The 24,109-nt window shown below is 42.7% G+C and overlaps 2 protein-coding genes across 6 annotated transcripts in view; one reads left to right on the forward strand and one right to left on the reverse strand.

Moving 5' to 3' along the window:
- Positions 1-3,582, reverse strand: part of TOGARAM1 (TOG array regulator of axonemal microtubules 1) — an 84,144-nt gene extending 80,562 nt beyond the window's left edge. Inside the window, exon 1 of the mRNA XM_077819722.1 lies at positions 1,653-3,582. Within this exon, the coding sequence (XP_077675848.1) occupies positions 1,653-3,416 (1,764 nt within the window). The 5' untranslated portion in view covers positions 3,417-3,582. The remainder of the gene's footprint in view (positions 1-1,652) is intronic.
- Positions 3,583-3,815: 233 nt separating this feature from the next.
- On the forward strand, positions 3,816-23,180 carry KLHL28 (kelch like family member 28). 5 transcript variants are annotated; one of them, XM_077819725.1, is made up of 6 exons: positions 3,816-3,962; positions 8,015-8,120; positions 9,943-10,841; positions 14,844-15,287; positions 18,147-18,355; positions 19,055-23,180. In XM_077819725.1, the coding sequence occupies exons 2-6, from the start codon at positions 8,079-8,081 to the stop codon at positions 19,216-19,218; spliced, it is 1,758 nt and encodes a 585-aa protein (XP_077675851.1). In that variant the 5' UTR covers positions 3,816-3,962; positions 8,015-8,078; the 3' UTR covers positions 19,219-23,180. The 5 variants fall into 5 exon arrangements, with proteins under 5 accessions (XP_077675851.1, XP_077675850.1, XP_077675854.1 ...); XM_077819724.1 differs by having other exon boundaries at positions 3,816-3,957; XM_077819727.1 differs by lacking the exon at positions 3,816-3,962 and adding an exon at positions 4,111-4,167.
- The last annotated feature ends 929 nt before the right edge of the window (positions 23,181-24,109 follow it).

Consider the following 24,109-nt stretch of genomic DNA (forward strand, 5'->3'; position numbering starts at 1 on the left):
ACCATCCGAGGCTGTTCTCCAGGTCAAAACAAGCACACTGATGGGGTGGTGTGGGAAAATTTTACACCATTCCCGCCCATACTTTACTGATTCTGTGGTTAAATGGAGGCCTTTAGTCTCAAGTGTTGTCAATATGGCCACTTTTGCCCATTGTTTTTGTGAGTGGACCTCCCCTTTGAGGTCTCTCCCCAATCTACAGGCATCAAATATGTCCACTTTTGAAAGCACATTCACTTGAAAAAAATTGGAACCATTTCACAGCAACCAGTTGTGATGTCACGGAGAGGATTGTCTTTTCAAGCAGTGAACAAGAGGTAATTTCTGAAGTTCCATATTCATAAAAAGTTTCCTAATGTTAAAAAAAGTGAAAGATTTGTGACACTAATGTATACCATAGTATACAACTCGATTCAGTTTACAATTAGTACACTGTCAATTAGCAATTACCTACACAATTAGCATTAACATAATTGTTAGTCTCAGAAATGAGGACAAGAACTGAGTGAAATCTCTTCTAACCCGCAGAGATGGCAGACCAGCATCGAAAGCCTTACCTAGACTATCTGTTCTGTGGATAAATATATGACAGTAGTGCCCAGGACTGCCAATCTGAAAGTTTCATCACTTCAGATATTAGCACAAATATATACACACTGATTAAGGAATGTGCTTGTGCATAATCAATCTCCCCCTTTTTCAATTTCTCAGTGGTTCTATATCCATTATGTGGGGCAAATTAGTTCAGGGGAAAAGCTCAAGGTACTGAAACATATGAGCAAAATATAGAGCTTAGAATAGCTACATGACTGAAAATTAACTTTTAAATGGAAAACATATTCAGTGGGGAAATTGTTTCAGTAAGACTAATTTTCTAACCAGCATTCATTATGAGTTAGCTTTCTAGATAGCAACCCATGCTAAAATCAAAACAACCTGTTTAAGGAGTTTTAGCAGAAAGGCAGACTTTTCATGAACATTCAGCAAATCATGAGAATGGAGGGCTGCCTAGTGCAGAACTAGAGGGGACTTCAGATGACCTTGGATAGGTCACTAATTTATGGATGATAAGCTCACATTCAGGGTTTGTCTGACAAGGAAAAGTGGTCAAATTTAGACTATGATTAGTGGGAGCGTATTAGCTATGTCTGACCTAAAACCTTTTCTACTCAATGCAGGCTCTCATAGGGTCAAATGCAACTCAGGTAACTACTGACGTGACCTACACATTTAAATATTCTGTGGTTGAGCCTACTGAGGAAAGCATTGGCTATAAGAGCACTCCAGAGCTCTGTATAAAGAACCAGAAACGAAGCAGTTTATTTTGCACTGTAACAGTCATGTTCCCTTTTCAATTTATATGTGAAAAGCTTTTGCACTTAGAAGGAAACCGACCAGTTTCCTCTTGAGGAAAAAAACAATTGGTTTTTAATGACAGGAAATCTGTTTTTTACTATTCCTAACACTACCATAGACCGTACTTGACTTTGGCAACTCACTTGGCTTCCGCATGTCAGCTTCCTTATCTGACACAGAAGCAATATCACCTAGATCAAAACATTCAACTTCTTTCATTAAATGTTTACAAAGAGCTCTGAGATCGTTGTATGGAAGGGCCGTTAGGAAAAAAGTGTTAAGCGAAGTAGTGTACATACCTGTTCTACGCCCTTTGTAAAGGGTGTCTGGTTTCCTGAACAGCCTCCTGTGCCTCCAGCTCGCTCATTTTCCCAAGGCAGTTTGTTTTTTCCTTTACCTGCACTTAAAACCCTTCTGGGACATATCCCTTGATCAGTATAGGGGCTGTGAGAGCCATAGTTTTGGGTAGCATCCCTTGTATGATCCCCACAATAACTGTGTGCACTCTGAGTCCTGTTGCCTGCCAGCAACCAATCTGTGTCTGCTCCATGGGGCAGATGGACCCCCCTGCCATGGGCAGAGGATGGCATGGGCACAGCATACTCCACAAACCCCTGGTCTGTTAACTTAGGCAAGGTTTTCCTGGCCAGCCTGGCCTGTACAGCGTGCATCACCCCATCCCCGTTGTCCTGCAATTCAACAGCATCCACAGCCTTAAAGAGGAGACTGGTTTTGCCTGAGCCCATGGAAGAGGCCAACACCGCAAAGGCCTCCAGGGCAGCATGGCGGACCCGCCGCTTACTGTCCACTAGGGCTGGTGCTAACCCAAACGCCAGCTTGGGCAAGTCAAAGTCCTCACTAGGGTATGTGAGCAGGGATCCGATGCAGATGTTCACCACTTCCTCCCTGACCTTGGAGTTCTTGTGCTGAAGATGCTCTGGCTGCAGTAGCAGGCACAATACCTGCTGGGGACCCACAGCCTTCATCAAGCACCAGAAGAGCTGACTGTACTCCTGCCGGATGGCCAGCTTGTTGTCGCCCAGCACCTTGGCAGCGGCCGACACAAGGGGTCCCAGGTAGGCCTGAACCCGCTCGCCCAGGCGCAGGGCCAGCAGGTGCAGCACCTCCAAGGTGCCATGTACCACCTTGAAATTGGAGTCGTCCAGAAGGGTGTAGAGGAAGCTGATGAGCCCCAGCAGGCTGGGGGCGGGCGTGGAGGCCAGGCTGGCGGAGGCGGCATCTGTCAGCACCTGCTTGAGCTCCTCCACGGCCTGGGTGCGGTTCTTGTAATCCTCCTGGTCCAGCAGGCGGCCGTGCAGCTCCTGAGGGATCAGCCCGAACTTGAGGTTGGTGCTCAGGGGATCCTGCTCCGCGGGCCGGGCCCCCGCGGTGTCCCCGCCGCCGCACAGGTCCTCGCCGAGCCGGGCCTCCAGCAGCCGGTTGTAGTGGCCGCGCAGGGCGGAGGGCAGGCGGCCCAGGTAGCCGTGGAAGCGCTCGGGCCCCAGCGTCTCGCCCAGCTGCCGGAGGCTGCTGAAGGCGGCGGCCGCCTCCTCCCCCGGGCCGCCGCCGGGCCGGGCCGGCGCGCCCAGCTTGCGGGCCAGGCTGAGGGTGAGGTCGCCCAGGTCCAGGCCGCGGGGCAGCGGCGGCCCGAGCAGCGCGGGCAGCAGCAGGGCGGTGGCGGTGCGCAGCGCCGGCTCGGCGCTCTCCAGCCCGTGCTCCACCAGCGCCCGCAGCGCCTGGGCGCCGGGCCCCGGGCGGGCGAGGCGGCGGCGCAGGCCCCGCAGCGCCTCCCCGCGCAGCGCCGGGCTCTCCCCGCGCAGGCCGCGCACCAGCTCGGCCAGCGGCAGCTCGCCTGGCGCCGGCCCCTCCTCGCCGCCGGCCGCCGACAGGGCCGGGCCGGGCTCGGGGCCGCGGCGGCGGAGCAGCTGCTGCAGCAGGGCGGCCTCCCGCTCCCGCTCGGCCGGCGAGCCCCGGCCCTGGGGCGCGCGCGTGTCCCCGCCGGCCCCGCGCTCACTGGCCTCCATGCTGCCCGCCTGCGGGGGAAGGGCGAGGGCCGCGGCCATGGGGGGGCGGCGGCGGCGGCGTCCCCGGGCAGCGGCTGGAACCGGCCTGAGAGGAAAACATCGCGGTCTCCAGGGGCCGCCTTGCGCCTGCGCGGCCTCAACCAAGCGCGGCCGCAGGTGGAGTGGGCGGAGCGGACGGAACCAACGCGTCGCCCCCCATTCCCAGAGCGCGTGGCAAAATGGCCGCCCGGCAGGGGAGGGCGTCACGTGACCGTCCCAAGGCACGTCTCGACGCTACTTGTTGCCGGAAAGGGCAGCGTAGAGCACTATGGGATTTGTAGGCTCCGGGAGCTCGAGGGTGAGGCGCCACTGTCCCTCCTCGGGGGCGGGGCGGCGGGCTAGTGTCATGTGACCCACAAGATGGCGGCTGTACCGAAATGGCCGTTGGGAAGGCAAAGCTCCGGAGCTGTGGGTTTGGGTGCCCGGAAGTGACGCAAGGCCGCTGTGTGTTGGTGTCTGACAGGAGGCGACGGGGCCTATTGCTGCTGCCGCTGCCGCGGGCTTCGGTCTCGTCCCGGCCTCTGCCGCCCTCATGACTCAGGTGAGGTGAGCCGAGCCTGCGGCGGAGCGGCCCCCGGGCTCCGGGGCGGGGAGGAAGAGCCCCGTCCGCAACCGAGCCCCGTGTGCGGCGAACAGCGCCCCCCGGTGGCCGAGCCGGGCTGCGGCCCCCCCCCGCCCGCCGGCCCCGAGCGGCTCCGGGAGACCAGCTCGCCACGCGGGCGCGGGGCCGCTCCCGGAGAGGAGCCAGCCGGTACGCGGCTCCGGCCCGCGTGAGCCCCCCGGCTTCGGGCCGTGCCGCGGCGCCCCTCTCCCGTCCCGGGCGCGCCGCTGTCGCCCCCTCGGGTCCGGGACCGTCCCCCGAGCCTCTGGGCCGCCCCAGCTTCGCAGCGCCTCGTGCCGCTGGGCCTCAGCCTGACGCCGCCGCCCTCGGAGGCGCGCCCGAGCGAGCCGGGGTCCCAGGCAGGCGCTGCCCGCCGAGCGCGCCCCGGGCCGGTCCTCCGGTTTGCAGACCTGCGAAGCGCGGGCAGCCCTGCCTCGCCTCCCAGAAGACACCGAGGTGATGGGTAGTAGGAAGGCAACCTATAAACCAAAGCTAGATCCCGGTCCCAAACCAAATTCCTTTGCCGTGGGACATTCCAAAATAAATGAAACTTCCTGCAGAATGGAAAGGCTGAAACTTTATTGAGAAAAGTCAAAACGGTGCTTCAGTTTGACTTGCTTGAAACGTTTCCAAGGTTCCCCCAGCCCCCCGGAGTTGCGGCAGCCGGCCAGGCTGGGACCCCCAGTTCTGGGGCAAGGCACCTGGCAGACTGTGCTGGGAGCCAGGGTTGCTGGGAGCCCCTGCTCCCAAGGAGCCAGGAGGGTGAGCTGGCGGAAAATGAGGCAGGATTCCATTGAAAACTTTTTTGTCAAAATTGTCTCATTCTCATGGAACATTTTGATGAATCGGTGTTTTCTGATGAAACATGTTCCATGGGAAAATTGCCACGTTACCAGTGAGGCTTTTTAGACCAAACCCAGCATTTTGTATTCTACCCAAAAGTAGATGGGGAAGCAATTCGGAGGTGGCAAAACAAGTACACTTCACCAAGTAGGTAGGCCTTCTGTTATAATTGAATTTTCAGAGTTGTCTTTAAGAATAGCCCTAAGTAGAGAATATTCAGTAATCCAGTCTGGAGGGGACAAACGTAGTTCTGTCTTTAGTGTCCTATGATTTGTTCATAGAACCTAGAAATGGAACAGGCCTGTCAGGTCTCAACTAATCCATAGTTTGAGGAGATTACAATACAAATAATATCTCTGTATTGACAGTGGTACCCAAAGGCCACGTGTGTCCTTCTAGCATATTTTCCAAAGCTGTGCCTCTGGAGAGAGTTAAATAAGAGGCTAACCCAGCCTGTTAATTTCTTCAGCAGTAAACTTGTCTGAAATGGTGGCTTATTTGTTGCATATTCCCTTTTCTATATTATGGTCTATATCAGAGTTAGAATAAAATTAAGAAGCACAAACAAGAAGGTTTATGCTACACAGTGTTGGGGATGGCATTTTTTTTCATTGTAATTTGACACACAACTTGTGGTTGCTTAAGAAATTTAAAATTAAACTTGGTGAAGCTCTTGAATGTGCCAATAGGGAACAAGCCTCTCCTGGACAGGAGAAGGCCTTGATGGTCATGTGCTGTGATTCTAGGGTTTTATGGTACAAATGAGGATTTGGGGGAGGCATTTCAAAGCTCCCTTGGCTCAAGTGCTTATTCCAGGTCCTTACTTCCTATTATTCCCATGTAAAGAAAATTGCATATAGATAATGGGGGTCATTATATAATATTGTTTGTGAAAAGGGGATAATTTATAGGTCAAGCAAATTTAATATAACTTTTCCAAGATAATCATGACATTCCTAACAATAATTCTGTTGGTATTTATTGTACTTCCGTTTTAATTTTTGTCATTAGAAGTGACTAGGACTCAACAGTTCATCTAAGTGTTTTATAGGAACACTACCACGCTTTGCTAAGTGCAAGTTATTTGAATAGGCACATTTCTCTGACTAGTGAATTTACCTTGTTCTCAAGTAGCGGGGGTAGCTGTGTTAGTCTGTATCCACAAAAATAACAAGGAGTCCGGTGGCACCTTAAAGACTAACGGATTTATTTGGGCATAAGCTTTTGTGGGATGCAAGTGGGTTCTAGCCCACGAAAGCGTATGCCCAGATAAATCTGTTAGTTTTTAAGGTGCCACCGGACTCCTTGTTGTTTTTGTACCCAGGGCTTTGGAGCGGAGCCCGTGGCAAAAGCCCTGTTTGTACCTTGTTCTGACTTCATGGCTAACTAAGTAAAGATGCGCACAGAATCTGCATTGTTGTTTATTTGAAGATCACTGGTTTTGTTATGTGTGGTAAACACAAATGTGAGTAGTCACATTTAATTCTGTGGGACTGCTCGCATGCAAAGTTACGTGCACACATTTTTGCAGGATCTGGGACTTATTCCATATCACACTAATGATTCTGGTTCTCTAGCCATAGTCTTTCAGGATGTTGTTAGCTTCGTGTGTCTGTTGGATTCTGTATACTTGTAGAGTAAAATTAGGAAGTGAGGCAAAGAAATATAATCTCTGTAAACAAATACACTTAACTAAAGGAAGTAAAAAGAAAAGAAGCAGGGGTTTTAGCTGCTAGATTGCATCACTAAGCTTGTGAATACTGCAAATTCAGTGACCAGTTGTCACAATCTTGTTTTCAGAGAATTGTGATGAAGGGTTTTCTTAAAAACTTTATACAATATTATAATAGGAAAGGGGTAAACTTGTGTATTTTCCTGCACAAAATTGTTTTTACTTTGGTTGTAATTCTTCACCTCTTTGCTAGCGACTGCTATGTTCTATATTTAAACATTGTCAGATAATTGTCTCCCTCCAGATTCAGCACTTCATGGTGCTTTGCTGTGCAAATTAGGTGTCAGGGAGTTATAAAAGTGGTGAAGAGAAACTTGCCAGTGACCACAAGTCCTTACTTTTTAGTACCAGTTTACAAGAAGTAAAATGATAATGCATTGTAGTCAGTTTAACAAATGAAAAGCTGATTTATTTAAAATTCAGAAATCTGATGGGCACAAGGTTCATATGTATTTTATCTGGGGTCATGAACAAGAGCGGATCTGTCTCTGCCATTGTATTTAAACAAGCTGAACAAGCAAGAGGTGAAAATGTGTAGTATAACAATGGGGTCACGTTAATGGAATGCTTGAAAAGTTTACAATTTAAAATGTTTCCTTCTAGTTGATTCATCATCCTTTCTTATGCACAATATCTAGGTTTAGAAGTCTGTTCTTTCCTCTGTGCATAACCCCTATGGCTGATGCTGGGAGCAACTGTGCATGAATAAGTGGATAATGATGGCGAAATCAGAATTTAAAATGATTTGGCCAAATTTTGCCTCACAACCCATTGATTTCAGTGGGCTTTCAGAAAGCAGGGCTAGGTCTGCACTACAGGTTTCTGCCCGAAGAGCTGTATTGGTCAGGGGTACAAAGATGTGTGATTCCTGACTGACCTAGCTTGTGCAACCAGAAGCCCTTAGCATGCATGCAGCTGTGCCGGGATATGTGCACTTTTACCAGTTTCTTTCATTTGTAGGGGATGGTTTTATTATACTGGTATAAAGCTTGTATAGTTGCATCCTCACTAGGAGCACTTTGCTGGTAGATAGTGCTTGTATTCCTAGACTGGTAAAGCACATCTGGATGTAGTCTAAAAGGGTAGAATCTGTCAAATCATTATCTGAGAAGGAAATTCCGTTACCTCAGTTTTTAGCAGCCTGACACTTTTTCCCCACCACAAATTTAATAATTCTGGTTGCGATACAAAAGTAAACAAAAGAATTACGCCTGTGGTTTATGAAAAACAACAAGCAGAATTATACTCAAGATAGAGTCTAGGGGTGTTATATTTATTTAATAAATAATAAATGTCACAGTTCAGTGCAACTGCAGCTGTATTTCCCCTTCAATGGTTCAGCCTGGGCATCCACTCTCAGGCTTCCAACTCCCCAGCCATTGCCTTTCTCTGTGGAAACGTGTCTCTTTACCTTCTGACCAGGGTTTTGCCAGGCTGAGCGGTTCCCTGCCTACACCGTGTTATCCCCAGCACAGACAGGCTGCTGATGGACACCTGCTTACTTCCTATTCAGAGACGGTTAACACAGGTACATTTGCTACAGTTATAAGGTACCACAAAGCACTTCCTATGCAAGCCTTCTTTATTCTTAAGGTAAAAGGCACTACCAAGAAAACATATGACAAACAATAAAAGAACCTACACACATGCTAATAAGCTTACAGACATCATCCTAACATGGATTCTGGCAGGAGCAGTCCTCCAACCTCCCACCCAAGGGGGGATGTCTTGTGGTTACAAATTCATTACAACTTCAGCTCAGAAAAAGCACCCAGTCCTTTCAACGCTACGCTAAGGATTGAGGTTCTTTGTAGACCGGGGTCCCATCCATTTGTTGGTTCAGGAAGAAAGCCCATGAGCCAGTTTAAAATTAGGCTAATTATTCAAAACCCGTTTCTTTGGCCTTTGGTCCCAGGAGAATCCAATCTGAACTAATATATGTGAGCCTCTCCAAGGTGGTGGCTTCAAGTGGTTGATAACAGAGGAAGTACATTAGCATCCCCTCTCCCTTCTAGAGAAGGTGTGTACAATGCCAAAATAACACACAAGTGCATTTTTAATACACAGTACCTCAGAGGTATTAATCCTAATTCAATAAGGTTTAATTTAATTCAGTAAAGTTTATCTTAATTCCATAAGGTTTGTTCAAGATATTGTCAGTCTGTCACAATAAGAAAAATAGTTTTGTAGGCAGAATGGCCCCTTATAATTGTTTGTTAGAAATGATTTTGAAATAAGAGATTCTGGAATAAGCACTCCCGTTCTTTTCTAAAACTACAATAATTTAATTTAGTAATGTTTGAGAACTTTTCAAAGCACGTTCAAAATATTAAATAATGAATCCTCCCAAATGCTCCTGGGAAAGGAGGAGGAAGATATTGAACCTCCTTGCAGAATATTAAATTTTGAAGAGTTCATGGCACCTGCTTTCCTCCAAGGACATGTGTAGTAATTGTTTCCTCTTCACAAGGTTTGCTCAGTACAGTAGGACCTCAGAGCTATGAACTGACCAATCAACCACACACCTCATTTGGAACCAGAAGTGCACAGTCAGGCAGCAGCAGAGACCAAAAAAAAAAAAAAAGCAAATGTAGTCTAGTATTGTGTTAAACATAAACTACTAAAAAATAAAGAGAGAGCAGCATTTTTCTTCTGCATAGTAAAGTTTCAAAGCTATATTAAGACAATGTTCAGTTGTAAACCATAATGTTTTCTTCAAAGTTATGAACATTTCCGAGTTATGAACAACCTCCATTCTTGAGGTGATCGTAACTCTGAGGTTCTACTGTATTCACTAAAGAGAATTATCAGTACAGCTCATTGACTTTGAAGCGTTCAACTGGATATTAGGCAGGTTTCTTCAAACGAGGGCATTTGTGCATCAACCTGACCGAAAAGGGCAGTGATCTGCATATCATATTTCTTTGATAAGTTCTGTCCAAAATGACCATGGTCTCTTAATTGTTTCTATTCCACCACTGTGGTTGTGTTGAGGGTATATTTGATGCAAAATCCCAGTTTAAACACACTATCAGGTACATAAGGCCCAAAATACAAATTCTGTAAAGGAAAGACTTTTTTAAAAATATAATAATACCTTTGACTTTAAATTAATGTGCATAAAAAAGCACGTTGCTAGTTTGTGAAAATCAGAAAGAAAAACATTTGTTTTATTTGTCCAATTGGAGCATAATACAATAATTTAAAATAACAGCATGAAAGATGAAAAATAAATTTGATTTTTTTTAAATGTTGTCTGTTTAATGATTTAAGAGGCTTAAGTAAAGTGGATAATGAAACCCTTTAAAATAAAAGGCTGAGTAACATATTTAAAATTTTGTTCGTCACAGATGGACCAGTCGTCTCCAACCTACATGCTTGCCAACTTAACCCACTTACATTCTGAACAGCTTCTGCAGGGCTTGAACCTCCTTCGCCAACATCACGAGCTGTGTGACATTATCCTTAGAGTTGGCGATGTCAAGATCCATGCACACAAAGTGGTGCTTGCTAGCATCAGCCCGTATTTCAAAGCCATGTTCACCGGAAATCTTTCAAAGAAAGAGAACTCCGAGGTAGAGTTCCAGTGTATTGACGAGGCAGCACTACAGGCTATAGTGGAATATGCATACACAGGGACTGTATTCATCTCGCAGGACACTGTAGAGTCACTTCTTCCAGCTGCAAATCTTCTTCAGATCAAACTTGTACTAAAGGAATGTTGCACATTTCTTGAAAGCCAGCTAGACCCTGGCAATTGCATTGGGATTTCTCGTTTCGCAGAGACGTATGGCTGCCATGACCTCTACTTGGCTGCGAACAAATACATTTGTCAGAATTTTGAAGATGTTTGTCAGACTGAAGAATTTTTTGAGCTTACACATGCTGAATTAGATGAAATTGTTTCAAATGACTGTTTGAATGTTGTCACAGAAGAGACGGTTTTTTATGCACTGGAGTCTTGGATCAAGTACGATGTGCAAGAGCGACAGAAGTACTTAGCACAGCTGCTACACTGTGTCCGGTTGCCACTGCTGAGCGTTAAGTTTCTTACTAGGTTGTATGAGGCAAACCATCTTATTCGTGATGACCATACTTGTAAACATCTGCTGAATGAAGCTCTGAAATACCACTTTATGCCTGAGCATAGACTTTCCCATCAGACTGTGTTGATGACACGACCACGGTGTGCTCCCAAAGTACTTTGTGCTGTAGGAGGAAAAGCTGGACTGTTTGCTTGTTTGGAAAGGTAAGGAGTATTGGTGACACTAAGTGGTGTTAAGAAGCCATGCATTAACGTCCTCCAGGTCAGGGTTGAGACAGTCTTTGGGTTGTAACTGTTTACTTTGTAATTAAAGGGCTTCAGTCTTGAGGTTGTCAGTGTATCAGCTCCTTTCATGAGCACCCAAATGACTAAAAATCAAATTTAAAAAATGTCAGAGAAACAGGGTTGAGCATACTGTGCTCTTTATTTTTATATATGATCTTCCTTGATACATGTTCTTTATTTGTGCTGAAAACTTTTCTGCAATGTAAAATATTGCAAAGCCTTAGTAGATCGTTTGGGGTGCTTGTATTTAAATATGAAATTTGTTAACCGTACAGTTATTTTCACTCTGTTTTTGCCTTGGTACCCTTTCATGTTTTTACTGTGTATACGATTTTTGTTACTCTCCCCAATCACCATTCTAGACTGCCAAATAGTAAAAAATGTAGCTTAGTTATCATAGATGTGTGCCCCACAAAACCTTATTGATAAAACAGACCTCGTAGTTAACCAGGATGTATCATTGGGACTGCGAACTCTCTTATTTTTCAAATGATGTTTGAGATGGTATAACTTTTTAAATTACATTTTTAGTGCTTTGAATCCTTGATTGTAAGTAGTATGGCTACACCTTTAGTTAAAGTTGCTTTATACTTATAATCCTCTGTTTTCAGTTGCTTAAAACCACTTCATCTGAAATTTTCCAAACTTCGTGTGCATTAGCAAAAACAGTTCTGTTTTTTCTAAGAATGAGATGGTGTGGGGGGAGGGAAATTAGGTTTGCTAAATTCAGATAAATGGTTGGATAATCTAAGAGCTGTAGTCCCTCAAATGTTTGGAATAAGAACTTGAAATTTGGCAGTGGGATGATGTTGGGGCCAGAAATGTGCCTTTTGCTGTCCCCATGAAAATCCAACAAGATTTAGGATCAATGTTAGCCTCTGAAGTATAGCTTATTAGAAGCATGTTGCTACAATATAACGTTCTATCTGCACTGAACATGCTCCAAAGCACAGAGCTAGAATTGGATGAGAGTGAATGCTTGGAAGAGGGAGGGGAAGATGATGCAGCACTAATAGTAACAGCTGCTGTCACCCCCATGGCCTAGGAGAAGCCAGATGTGATAAGGCTCACTTGTAAATGATTGATTATGTACACTACACAGTCTTTCTTTTGAACAAGGGCTCATATCCTTACCTGAGGAGGGAGACAAATGTAATTTCTCACCACTTTAGAGACAGGGTAATTGAGAGCTTGCACTGGTCCTTTGTTATGAATAGACCCCAATGGTCATATTCTATATACATCTCTGAGTTGTGTCAGGTGCCGAAAGCAAACTGTATTTTAAAAAAAAAAGAGAGAGAGAGAGAGAAACATGACTTCTTTTGGGGTGTTTTCCAGTTCTGGTATTGTTCGGGGTTGCTTATAACAGTGGTTCTCCAAGCCGGTCCACTGCTTCTTCAGGGAAAGCCCCTGGCGGGCCGGATCGGTTTGTTTACCTACTGTGTCCGCAGGTTCGGCCGATCGCGGCTCCCACTGGCCGCGGTTTGCTGCTCCAGGCCAATGGGGGCTGCAGGAAGCGGCGCGGGCCAAGGGACGTGCCAGGGGCTTTCCCTGAAGAAGCGGTGGACCGGCTTTGAGAACCACTGGCTTATAACATTTTCAGACAAATGTAATGTGGTGTTTTGTTTTGTGATTCATAGTGTATCTTTAACACTAAACATTAAGCCTTATTATACTGTTGACTGATAGAGTATTCATGTCACAGTTTCTTGGTAACTGCACCTGTATTCCCCCTTCATGGTCCCTTGAGGATACCCACATATGGTTTCCAGCTCCCAACTGTCACCTGTCTTTAGTGGAGATCCATGTCACTGTCATTCCTGACTGGGGTTTTAAGGCTGCACAGCTCCCTGCCCACACTGTGATATCCCAGCAAGCCAGTCTGCCCAAAGGCTGGTCCTGTGCTTTGCTTTCTTTCCCAGGGCTATGAACAGTGTGTTGTCAGTTACTGCACAGCTCACTCTGTGCAAAACATGTGTATTCTTAAGGTAAAAGCATTACAGAGAAAACATAAAAACAACCAGAATTCTGATATGCGTGCTAAAATATTACTAGAGGTTACTCTTCAGTCTTCTGGGATCTCTAGTAGGCCAAAGTCTTTCCAGCCCTTCCTCAAGGATTGGGGCCCTTGGTCAGGAGGTCCTGTCCATTTTCTGGATCAGAGAGAAGGTCCTGTAGCTCAGTTCCAGGTCATCCTTTTATACCAAAAGCCCCTTCTTTGTCTTGTCTTTGGAAAACTCAGTTTCAACCAGCATATGCAAACCTCTCTAGAATTGTTTAGTCTTAGTGACTGGCCTTAATCACCCCCCCCCCACTGTTTTTATTTCCTGTATGAGCTCTGGTAACCCTCCCCCATGGAGTAGAATGCAATCATACATAAATCATTTATAAATTTAATACAATGGCACTTAAAGATACTGGATGGGGTTGTAATATCTGTCACAATTCAGACCATCTCTTAGAGTAGAAAGGCTCGGTTAGTATCCTGTTAAATAACTTGAAACCAAACTCCTACAATTACATGACTTAAAGAAAAGTTTAGCATGTCATTTTAAGTTTTTAATTTTTGAGGTAATTATTTTTTCTTGATATATAATCTGTAAATCTACATATGATTTACTGTAGATACAACTGTATTTCTTAACTTTCCCAAATTTGATCTGAAAACATAGCTTTCCTGAAGCAAAGTGATGATTGAAAACCACTATTGGCACAGAAGACAGTCAGGGGTGGGAAATTGTCAGTTCCTCAGATTTAAGGATCAGAGGTATTTTAATTGAGACTTTGTGGCTTTCTATTAAATCAAATAGTGTACTTTTCTGATATTCTCTCTGGAGCTGTTCTTCTGCAAACTCCCACAGTGAAGTACTGACTGTAAGACTATCCCTTCCCAATATTTTTGTCGGAAATCCATTGCTTTCAGCTGTCCTCAAGCCTTTAGCAAATGGAGTGGAATAAGGAGCTTTTCCTCTTCCCTACTGTAATTGACTAAACTGAAGTCCTTGAGTTTAAACAATCCATCTGGGCATAAAGAGCTATTTGTTTCTCTATTTATTTGTTTTAACTTTTCTAATAAATTCAAGGTGAAAGGTAGCTGGGGGAAGAGCAAATGCAGATATCTGCTCCACAAGCAGCTAGTTGAAAATGGGCCACACCACTCTGCAGCATGGAATGCTTTCTCCTGCAGGACAGCAGAGTTGTAATATTTGCTGTTGTATCTTTATCAGCATCTGCCTTGAACCCTTCTGAGAAGACTGAGGTTGCTGGACTCTGTAACTGTCAAAGAAATAAAGGTCTAGGAAAAATCCAGCTGTGATCACTGAAGTCTCATTTGGGGTCTGAAGCTGTCCCAGAGACTGTTGAAGCTGGATTTCCCATGGCAACTTTAATACTAATTGCCAGCAGATTTCTGGTCTTGGTGACCATACAGTGATTGTGGGGGGGAGGGATAGCTCAGTGGTTTGAGCATTGGCCTGCTAAACCCAGGGTTGTGAGTTCAATTCTTGAGGGGGCCATTTGGGATCTGGGGCAAACATTGGGGATTGGTCCTGCTCTGGGCAGGGGGTTGGACTGGATGACCTCCTGAGGTCCCTTCCAACCCTGATATTCTATGATTCTATGATAATATATTTCATGGTGACTTTCGGGAATTTTCTCTTCCTACCTGTGTATATACAGAGGAAGAGTTACCTCACCAAATAACTCCCTCATACACATTAATCAATGAGTGTGAAATACTCCGTATTCTTGGATCTGGATCACTTAAGGCCTGATCCAACTCCCATTAAAGCCACTGGAAGGTACACAGGTATGGAACATACATTTCAGTCTTTAACAAATAAATACTACTTGGTGGGACTTAGCAAAGCTTTAAAGAGTAAAGTCTGTTCACCTAATCCAATTTCTCTATTTCCTCTCCAGTGTTGAGATGTATTTTCCCCAGAAAGACTCCTGGATAGGTCTGGCGCCTCTTAGCATTCCCCGCTATGAATTTGGAATATGTGTCCTGGACCAGAAAATATATGTTGTAGGAGGGATTGCAACCCACATGTGTCAAGGCATCAACTACCGAAAACATGAAAGTTCAGTGGAATGCTGGGATCCTGATACAAATACCTGGACATCTCTTGAAAGAATGAATGAGAGCCGAAGTACTCTTGGCGTCGTGGTTCTAGCAGGAGAACTGTATGCCTTAGGTGGCTATGATGGGCAGTCTTATTTACAGTCAGTGGAGAAATACATTCCAAAGGTTAAGGAATGGCAACCAGTTGCCCCAATGAGTAAAACAAGAAGTTGTTTTGCTGCGGCTGTCTTGGATGGGATGATATACGCCATCGGCGGCTACGGTCCTGCCCATATGGACAGGTACGTACTCGTGAGGTCTGCCGGATGAAAACAGTGTGAACTTGGAAAACCAGTGATAATATTTACCTTGTGATCAGCAGCCATCTGTAAGTTTCTAAGCACGATCAGTGGTAATCCACGGTGGGCCTCATTAGTTATTGTTCTGTTGCATCAACATGAGAATTCATTTGAGGAATCTTTTTTCAGTATACAACTAAAGTGTTCTAGCTAAGAGCTCAGCTCTTCTTTTATACAAATCTTAAGAGAAAAATATGCTTAAAGTTCTGATGCTAACAATATGAAAATGTAAGTCTATATAAAGGCTTGTACTTAAGTATCTTGCTGAACTGGAACCTTAGACTAGTTTAACAATAAAGTTCCAGTAAAAGGGGATGAGCACAAAACCACACACAGTCACAGGCCCTAGTCCTGCATTCAGATCCCCATGGATGGAATCTTGTACCCATAAGGAGTTCCATTGAAGTAGTCAGTGCTCCATTCAGTTTCCAGCTTCTCACCACATGGATCTTGGTCCATGATCCCTTCTGTCCATGAATCCCCGTATACATTCCCTTATTTCCTGGGCCATGGCAAGAACAGGATTGCCTGCATTGCCCTCACCATGCTCATAACACTTGTAGTTCACTGTTAACACGCTAACTATAATCAAATTTCGTGCTTCAGCCAGTCACCTGCAGGGTCAGGAAGATTTTTTTTTTTCCTGATGCACAATTGACCAGATGTGTGTTGGTTTGTTTTGCCTTCCTCTGAAGTATCAGATTGGTCAACTGGAGGCCGGACAGCAGATTGGGTGGATCAGTGCTCTGATATGATAGAGAGAATCTTCTTTCTAGATGCCTGGCGTGTCTTACTCATATGCTCAGGCTCTAAATGATCACCAGATTTGGGCTCAAGAATAAATTTTACCCCAGGTCATGTTGCCAGGGACCTTGGGGGTTTTTTACCTTCATCAACAGCATGGAGCAGGGATCACCTGCTGCTGGGCATCTCCTGTCAAATCAGTTCCCAACCATTGCAACAGTATTGTTGACACCTCAGTGTCCCCTGTTCCCTGCCTGTGGCACATGACAGTTTAATCTCCTTTCGACTAACATCATTGGGCTCAATTTAGGGGTGTCTGGTTGAAATTTAATGGTTTGTGTTATGCAGGAGGTCAAGATTCTGTGATCTAATGGTCCCTTTTGGTCTTAAATTTTTTGAAATCTGTGATCTGGCTGCAGGATTAGGGCCATAGGATGCATCTTACACAAACTTTCCTTCATTAACAATGGCAGCAGAACAGCTGGGCATTTCTCTTCAAAATGCAAGCTAACAAAAGAAGACTCACTTAAAACAGCAGGATAATCAGCAAAAAGATGGAGAATCTGGCCATTTGTGAACTACCAATATTTAAAATTACTGAATGTTATATATATAAATAGACTAGTTGGGCATTGCTGACCTGGCATTTGGTTCTACTGCTGTTGACGTTCTTGGCACTGAATTAAATGGCGAAAGGATCAGACCCCCTAGTTTGTGACAAAGGAGGTGCTGTTCAGCTGATGAACAAATGAGACATGCATAAGTTTCTTAGAGGTGAGTTCTGTTAAACGTTGTTGGGCGGCGGAGGAGGAGATTACTACATTCATTGGTGGAGTAATGTGAAGTATACTTATTTAAGTATTAAACCAATGTAAATTTTAAGGAAAAAACACTAGGAACAGACCTCAATATTGAACGGTTATGATAGTCTTACTCTTCTCTTATATTCGTAGCTTGAACAGCTCTTCCTTTGTCACAAAGGAATTGTTAGTATCACTCACAGTTGTGGTGTTACTGAAATTGTGACAGATATTTCTAGATTCCCTTTTTTAAAGCTTTTTATTGAGTGGCTTTGTTTTTCGCTATTTATGGACCCTGTTTATGACATGGTCATCAGGCTCATACAAGCCCTGGAAGATCAAGTAAGCTGGCTGATGTTTAAATAAGCTCTTTGCCTTCAGTGCACTACTACTCCTGGTTCCCTGTTCCTCTCTCTTTCCTTCCCCCCCATGCCTCGGGCGCGGCACATCTGGTAAGGGATGGCTGCATTCCTATGTCTGTAGTAACTACTGTCTTCTGTACAGCTCCAGTGCTGGAGAGGTATGTTTCATGGGGCTGCATGTTACTTTCAAATTTACCCTGAAGTGAGGACATGTCCCATCCTCCGTTACTGTTCAGTTCCAACCCCTGTGTTGCCATTCTTGACGAATACTCCTTTCCCATTTCCATCCCCACCCCCTTCCAGTCTCAGATGGTGTTGTGGCAAGATGGGGAAATCTTGAGCCTGGTAGACTTTTCGGTTAAATTCCATTGCAGAGTTGTAAAATGTTCAGATTACCTGGTGGTGGTGGTTACTTGAATTATAGTTGCATTTGTCCTTCACAAGAACCCTCAGCCCCGCACTCTGTCTTGTTTCATGTCAAAATGTATCCTGTGGTTATGACGGTAATCTGATAACCTCAGAGTACAGGCAGAACTATATTGTTTGGCCATGAGGGAATATTTTTAAATTGTTTTTGGCAATATTGTGGGCTGAATCTTCAGTTATGCCAATTCTTTGCTGGAGGATCCTAAGACGGGCTGATCCTTCTGTTGTTGAGTATGTTGGCTTCAGAGCTTCTTTGTGCCAGCCTTGGTGAAAAGAAGCTATAATGCAGAATTTTTCCATTACCCTAAACATTTTTTCTTGTTGCCTTATATAATGGAGCAAACTTTTTAGTAGACAGAAGCAAGCTAGGAATCCCTGATGAATGCAGATAAGTCTCTTGTGGTATAAAACTCGGTGCAAACAAATGTCATTAAACCCAAGACTTACAAGTTGTTTATTTGTATCTGCAGCATGGAACGTTATGATCCAAGTAAAGACTCCTGGGAGACAGTAGCTTCAATGGCAGACAAAAGGATAAACTTTGGTGTTGCTGTCATGCTGGGGTTCATTTTTGTAGTGGGCGGACACAATGGGGTGTCTCACTTGTCAAGCATTGAGAGATATGACCCACATCAAAATCAGTGGACGGTGTGTAGACCTATGAAGGAACCCAGAACAGGTAGGAATGTGTAAAATGCTGAGAATGTCGAGGTTTTCCTGGTGTCCTGAGAGACAAAATTGCCATTTGACTTTATAGAAGAATGCAGGACCTGGCCTTCAGAGTGTTGTCTCTTTTCCCTGAGTAGACTAAAGATCGCTGAAATAATGTAATGTCGTGTGAAAGAATGACTGACTAAATATTGGATTTAACTTTTGTGTGAATACATTACAAGAGCATTTATTTTCCTGATCCAATTCTACTACTTTTACTCACATTGAGTAGTACCTTATTCACAAGTAGACCGTTTGAAGTCAGTGTGGACTATCTGGGGACTCAGATACTTTTCAACCAAAGGAAGGCAGAATCTTGACCAAGATATATAAAAACAATAACTACTACTGATATGTAGAAAATGTCATTTTTTAATATCTTTATGAACGAGGCTAAAAATGGGAATAGAACTATCCTAAGCAGCTGGTTGTGGACAGGCATTTCAGTTTCAGCAGTGCATATCCCTTCCTCCTGGTCTGACTGGGAAAAGAGGGTCAGGTGTTGAGGGAGGGTGCAGGGTGATTCAGGAAAGAAGACACAGATCTGAAGGGGCAAAGATTTTTCACCCACATGCAGCCTTTTTTAAAAACACCATTTTAGATGGTTAAAAATAAAAATATTATTTAGCAAAAATTAATTAATTTTGCATCTTTTTCCCTTTAATAGGAGTTGGTGCAGCTGTAATTGATAACTACCTTTATGTAGTTGGAGGTCACTCAGGGTCATCCTATCTGAACACCGTACAGAAATATGACCCTATCTCAGATACTTGGCTGGACTCTGCTGGTATGATGTACTGTCGATGCAATTTTGGTTTGACTGCACTTTGATGAAAAGTGTGAACTCATGGACCTAACGTGAAGATGGAACTTTTTCCGCTTGAAAAGATGCCCAATTCATGGAGACCATAAGCTGCATTTTCTGGAGTTGGAGGAGTGGGGTGAATATTTGATTGACAGAGTTGGATTTTTTTTTCTTTTCAAAAATTGGCCTTGGTTATCGTTAATTACACAAAACAAAACAAATGGAAACTTGTTGCCAATCTAGGGTATGGACTGCATCCTGTGACTGGCATGAAGTGGTTATCTTAACATTAGGATACCTGGGATAGGGTTAGAAAACCTAGTGTATCCTTTCACTTTTTAGAGCTTTTACCTCTTCCTACTATGAAACATGCAGTTTACTGTGCGAGGGATGAGAGGCCTTTGAGTGTGTCGTATGACTGGGCTGTTCGTTAATAGTTGTCTGGCTGTGTCTTCATTTTGAGAAAATGCCAGTGCTTCATGATCTTTTTTATTAATAGTAACTAAAGGGCTGCCTTGTTTCTGAATCTCAAGGTTTGTAAATAATAAATGCCATAGTATGTTGCCTGTACACTCCTTTGTTACCTGCTTAATGTGTTTTGGGCTGGGGATAATTATCATGGGTGACTATTTAAATTAATACATTTGCAAGGTAAGTTTAATGCCTTTTATTATAATTTTGAACCTATTAAAACAAATTGCAATCAACTGACTTGTTTTAACCTTCCCCTATATTTTTGTTGTGGACGGACTAATGCCAGATGAAATTACTTACCTGGTCTGCAATGTGCTTGTAATCATAATAGAAAGACAATTTTAAATGGTTAATTCATCAACAATGTCTTGGTTTTCTTAAGTAGCACAGCAGAGTTCACAGCGTAGGTGTAAATATTTAGAAAAATGTGTCCATCCCATCCTTGGTCCTAGCAGACTTGTGTTCATATTTCCTTGTAACTTTTATTTTTTTAAGAATGTGTGATTGCTTTTACAGAGTGTTCAGGTATCAAAATGGTGCTAAATGTAGGATTTACCACAAGGCTGTTACCAATTTAGTGCAGTATGCATAAAGCATGATTTGTTTTGATTGTTCTCTAGTGTATTTGTTTCTCTCTATCTGCTTTATTAATTTGTGCCTATGAAAAATGTCAGTAATAACACAACATACTCTAATTTTTTCAATTGATCTAGTTTAATATTACTATTTTCACAAAGTTTCTAAATATGGACTGGATGAAGAGTGAATCTCTGCCTCTTTAGACAAGTTTTGCCTTTAAAAATATCACATTGAATAAAAAGCACTGGGCATGGTTATTTATACTATGCACATATCTTTGTAACTGAACCCTGAAGGTTGTTTCTTCTGATAAAACAGAATCTGAAGAAGTCTACTTCAGTGATGGCCCTACAGTTAGTTAAGCTTTGGGTGGATAAATAAAAAATTGAGGTGGTTATGTGATGACCATTTATTTAAAATAAATAACTGAATAAATATTATTTTGGGTTGCAAGAGTATGTTTTACAAAATGTTTCTTTCTGTTTTAAACAAGGAATCACGTTTATCTTGCATTCTGTTCTAATATTTGTACTTATACTTGCCAATTCTGGTATTTGATACATTTTTCTGCTTCTGGGATTATTTCCATCCACCCCCACCCCCCCTTCCCAATTTTAACATAATAATCCAATGTATGTTTCCCCTCGCTCTTAAAATCCACATACTATTATTCTTGAAAGTGCAATAATGTTAGACAAAGTTGTTTAAAAAGCCATTTATAAGTACATAAAATAAGGTGTCCTGGATGTACTTAAATTTATTTTTCTGTAAAAACTAATTGCAACCAGGCAAACTGCAGTTTTCCTTGTTCTTCCATAAGCTAGCATTTGGATTTAAACAATGAGAGAACTGTCTTTTAACCATAAAAAATCATGTTTTACCAATGTTTGCACAAATTATGAAATCCTGCAAATAGTCTTCATGCTTTACTAACTTGGTAGAATTCAGCAGGATTTGTAAGCAAATACAATGGACAAATTTAGCATTTTATATGCTGCTTATTTGAATGACCTATTGCTTATTCTAGTTACATAGCAATAATGCATAATTGAATGATTCCAGTTGATCTGTTGATAGAAGACAGGTAGCTCTATTGTTGTACATGGAGAGTTTGTGCGGAGAAAAGCAATTTTAGGAACAAGTCACAACCAAAATCATGTTAGTCTGCTGTCTAGGCTGCCTTTTCATTTTGTTCAAGTAAATACCCAAGCTGAATGTTTACATATGCTGTTTTGCTTTCCAGTTACAAGTTCATAGCGATACCATTCATTTTTGTGAATTAAGGAGTATCTTATCCCCCATCTAAACAAGGAGATAAAAATGCTCAAGAACCTAGTTTGCAAAACAGTGTTTGTTTGAGTTTATGCCTTGAAGTGGCTACAAGTTTTTTCTGTAATTCAGTATGTACTGAATTTTTTTAGGAGTTTGATTAATTACAAGAGTACTCCATGAATGCAGCTTTTTAAAATACAGACTTAAGTCTCATTTGATTCATTAGTAAACAAAGTTCATGTGTAGAAAGTGGCACAAGATACAGACATAAGTGGTCTGGCATCAATAAAAAGACAACAGTGCATACCTAACAGGTATGGTGATGGTTTGTCAATATTTAGCTAGCGCCTTTCGTTTAGTGATCTCAAAGCACTTTGCAAGTGCAATGTACATTTATTCCCTTTATTTAGGCTATAGTGAAATTAATTTATGTTAAATAGACTTACCACTTTACATGACGCTGAGGTTAATGCAGCCTATTGCTAAATTTAGAGTACTACTAACCTAAGTAACGTTTCAGTATGCAGGTTTGATGTTAAGAACGGAAGAAGTAATAGTTAATGAAAAATCCTGCTGTTTCTAGATGCAGATCTGTTTAGATTGGATATTCATAGAAGTGGATCAATGTAAGATGCAGAATACTCACATATGCTGTACGTCTATCAAGTTTAGAGATCATATAAACTAATAAATATGGCATATTCATTTTCTGTTTTGGGCGCTGCTTGTGCTGTTCACCGAAGTGCTCCATTTTAGGGAGATCTGATGCAACAATTCGTTTAGCAGTTAAAAGAAATAAACCTATTACAGCCTGTACCATCTTTCATGCAATCTAAAAGTTAAGACCTTCAAATAAGATGTCATACAACTTTAAATTATCATCCAGTTCTATTTCTTAATCACTCAAAATTATTTTTTTTAGAAGCACTTTGAAATAGGTGTGAGTTTATATATGCATAAGTCATTGGATTTTCACTCACATGTTTAGAAGAAACTTAATAAAATGCCATATGCAAGTTTCCTGACAGTCATTGCTATTAGAAATGCTTTGATTTTGGAATATCCTGTTTGAATCTCTGAGGGGACAAATGTGTCCAATATACATCTCTGATGTTCCAAATAGCTAACTGTTTTACGGAGGTAGTTAAGTGTTGCTTTTGTGAATTTGTCATCTGTAAGTCCTCATTTATTTATATGAAACAATGCAAAAATTTCCAAGTTTGCCTTAAATTCCTGATGTTTAATTAAAACTCAAAGAACTGGATGATAATTCCTATATTTTGCCTTATGTCCTGTGCTGTACTTTAAACCCAAGGAGAATTTTAACTTTTAGCAGGATTTGGAACCATTGTAGAGTGAGTACTGTATTGTACTCTGACTTGTGAGGAGTGATTTGGTTGTGAGTTTCAGATGAGAAATGTAATTCTGTGTATGTACAGTGTTTTTATGTGTACACCTTTTTTAGCAGCAGGATTTTGTTTTCATTATTGTTTACATAAGTGGCATTTGAGTTCAAGAAAAAACTGCTGAATAACTTGCAATTTTGTTCTTAATAGTGTTCTCAATGTGTGTTTGCTATTGTGATAATGCTCTGTAACAATTTGTTGTAACAGTATTTCATTTAATGTGAAATGTTTACTAAATAAATCTGAGGGAAAAAGGATTTTATTTTTACATTTTGGCTGGATGGTGGACGGTGAATGCAAATGCACGCTGGCTTTAATCCTACTTTTAAATACGACATCCATGTGATTTGGTCCCTTAAGGGGGTTTGAGGCTTAATTTAGGTCTGAGGTCCCAGTTCCCAGTCATGGATTAAGCTGAGAGAGAGAATAATTTTCAGAAATCTGCTTCCTGACCTTTGTCTGCTGGGCTACTTTTTGAGTCCTTTCTCAAAAGCCACTTCAGAGGGGGCTTTTATACTATAGTCTTAAAACTGTAACCCCTCCTGACACATATGCATCACTCACTCAAATGACACTGTGATCTCTGTGTGTGTACATATGCACATAAAAGACAGTATTTGATATGTCGTGTGAATAACCAGACATGCACACAAGGCAGCAGAGTTAAAAAGTTGTGCATTGTTCTTTGTATGTGTAAACCTTACAGTTAACATGCTTAGTTGACATTTTTAAAATATGAAAGTTTTTTTAATCAGAGAGAAAAATTCTACAGTCTCTGCTTGTCTTGTCCCATTGTAATGCCCTGTCCCACACACTTCACAAGTTGCGTAGGAGTAAGCCCCACTCCTGTTCTGTGCAGCAAGCACACACCCACCTGTGAATGTGTCAACAAGTACAGGAGAGGGGTTTTCCCTCCTGTGCTCCATAGCAAGGCTGCAGACGTGAAGACTCCTACCTGAAACCTAATTTCAAGAATAACTTTACGTATCCTGATAAAGCTGTCTGTGATGCAAAGTTCATGCTCTGACAGGGTGGATAAAAATCAATGATTTTTAAAAAAAAAAAAATTGATTTTTTTATTTCAATCTGATTTTTTTGATAAAATGGTTTTTTGAGGAAAAAACCTATCTAAAATTAGTTTTAATATACATTATCGCTCAAAGATACCTCATGGAATAGGGATTAT

This window comes from Eretmochelys imbricata, chromosome 6 (genome assembly GCF_965152235.1).
Source record: "Eretmochelys imbricata isolate rEreImb1 chromosome 6, rEreImb1.hap1, whole genome shotgun sequence".
In the NCBI taxonomy this organism is placed as follows: Eukaryota; Metazoa; Chordata; order Testudines; family Cheloniidae; genus Eretmochelys; species Eretmochelys imbricata.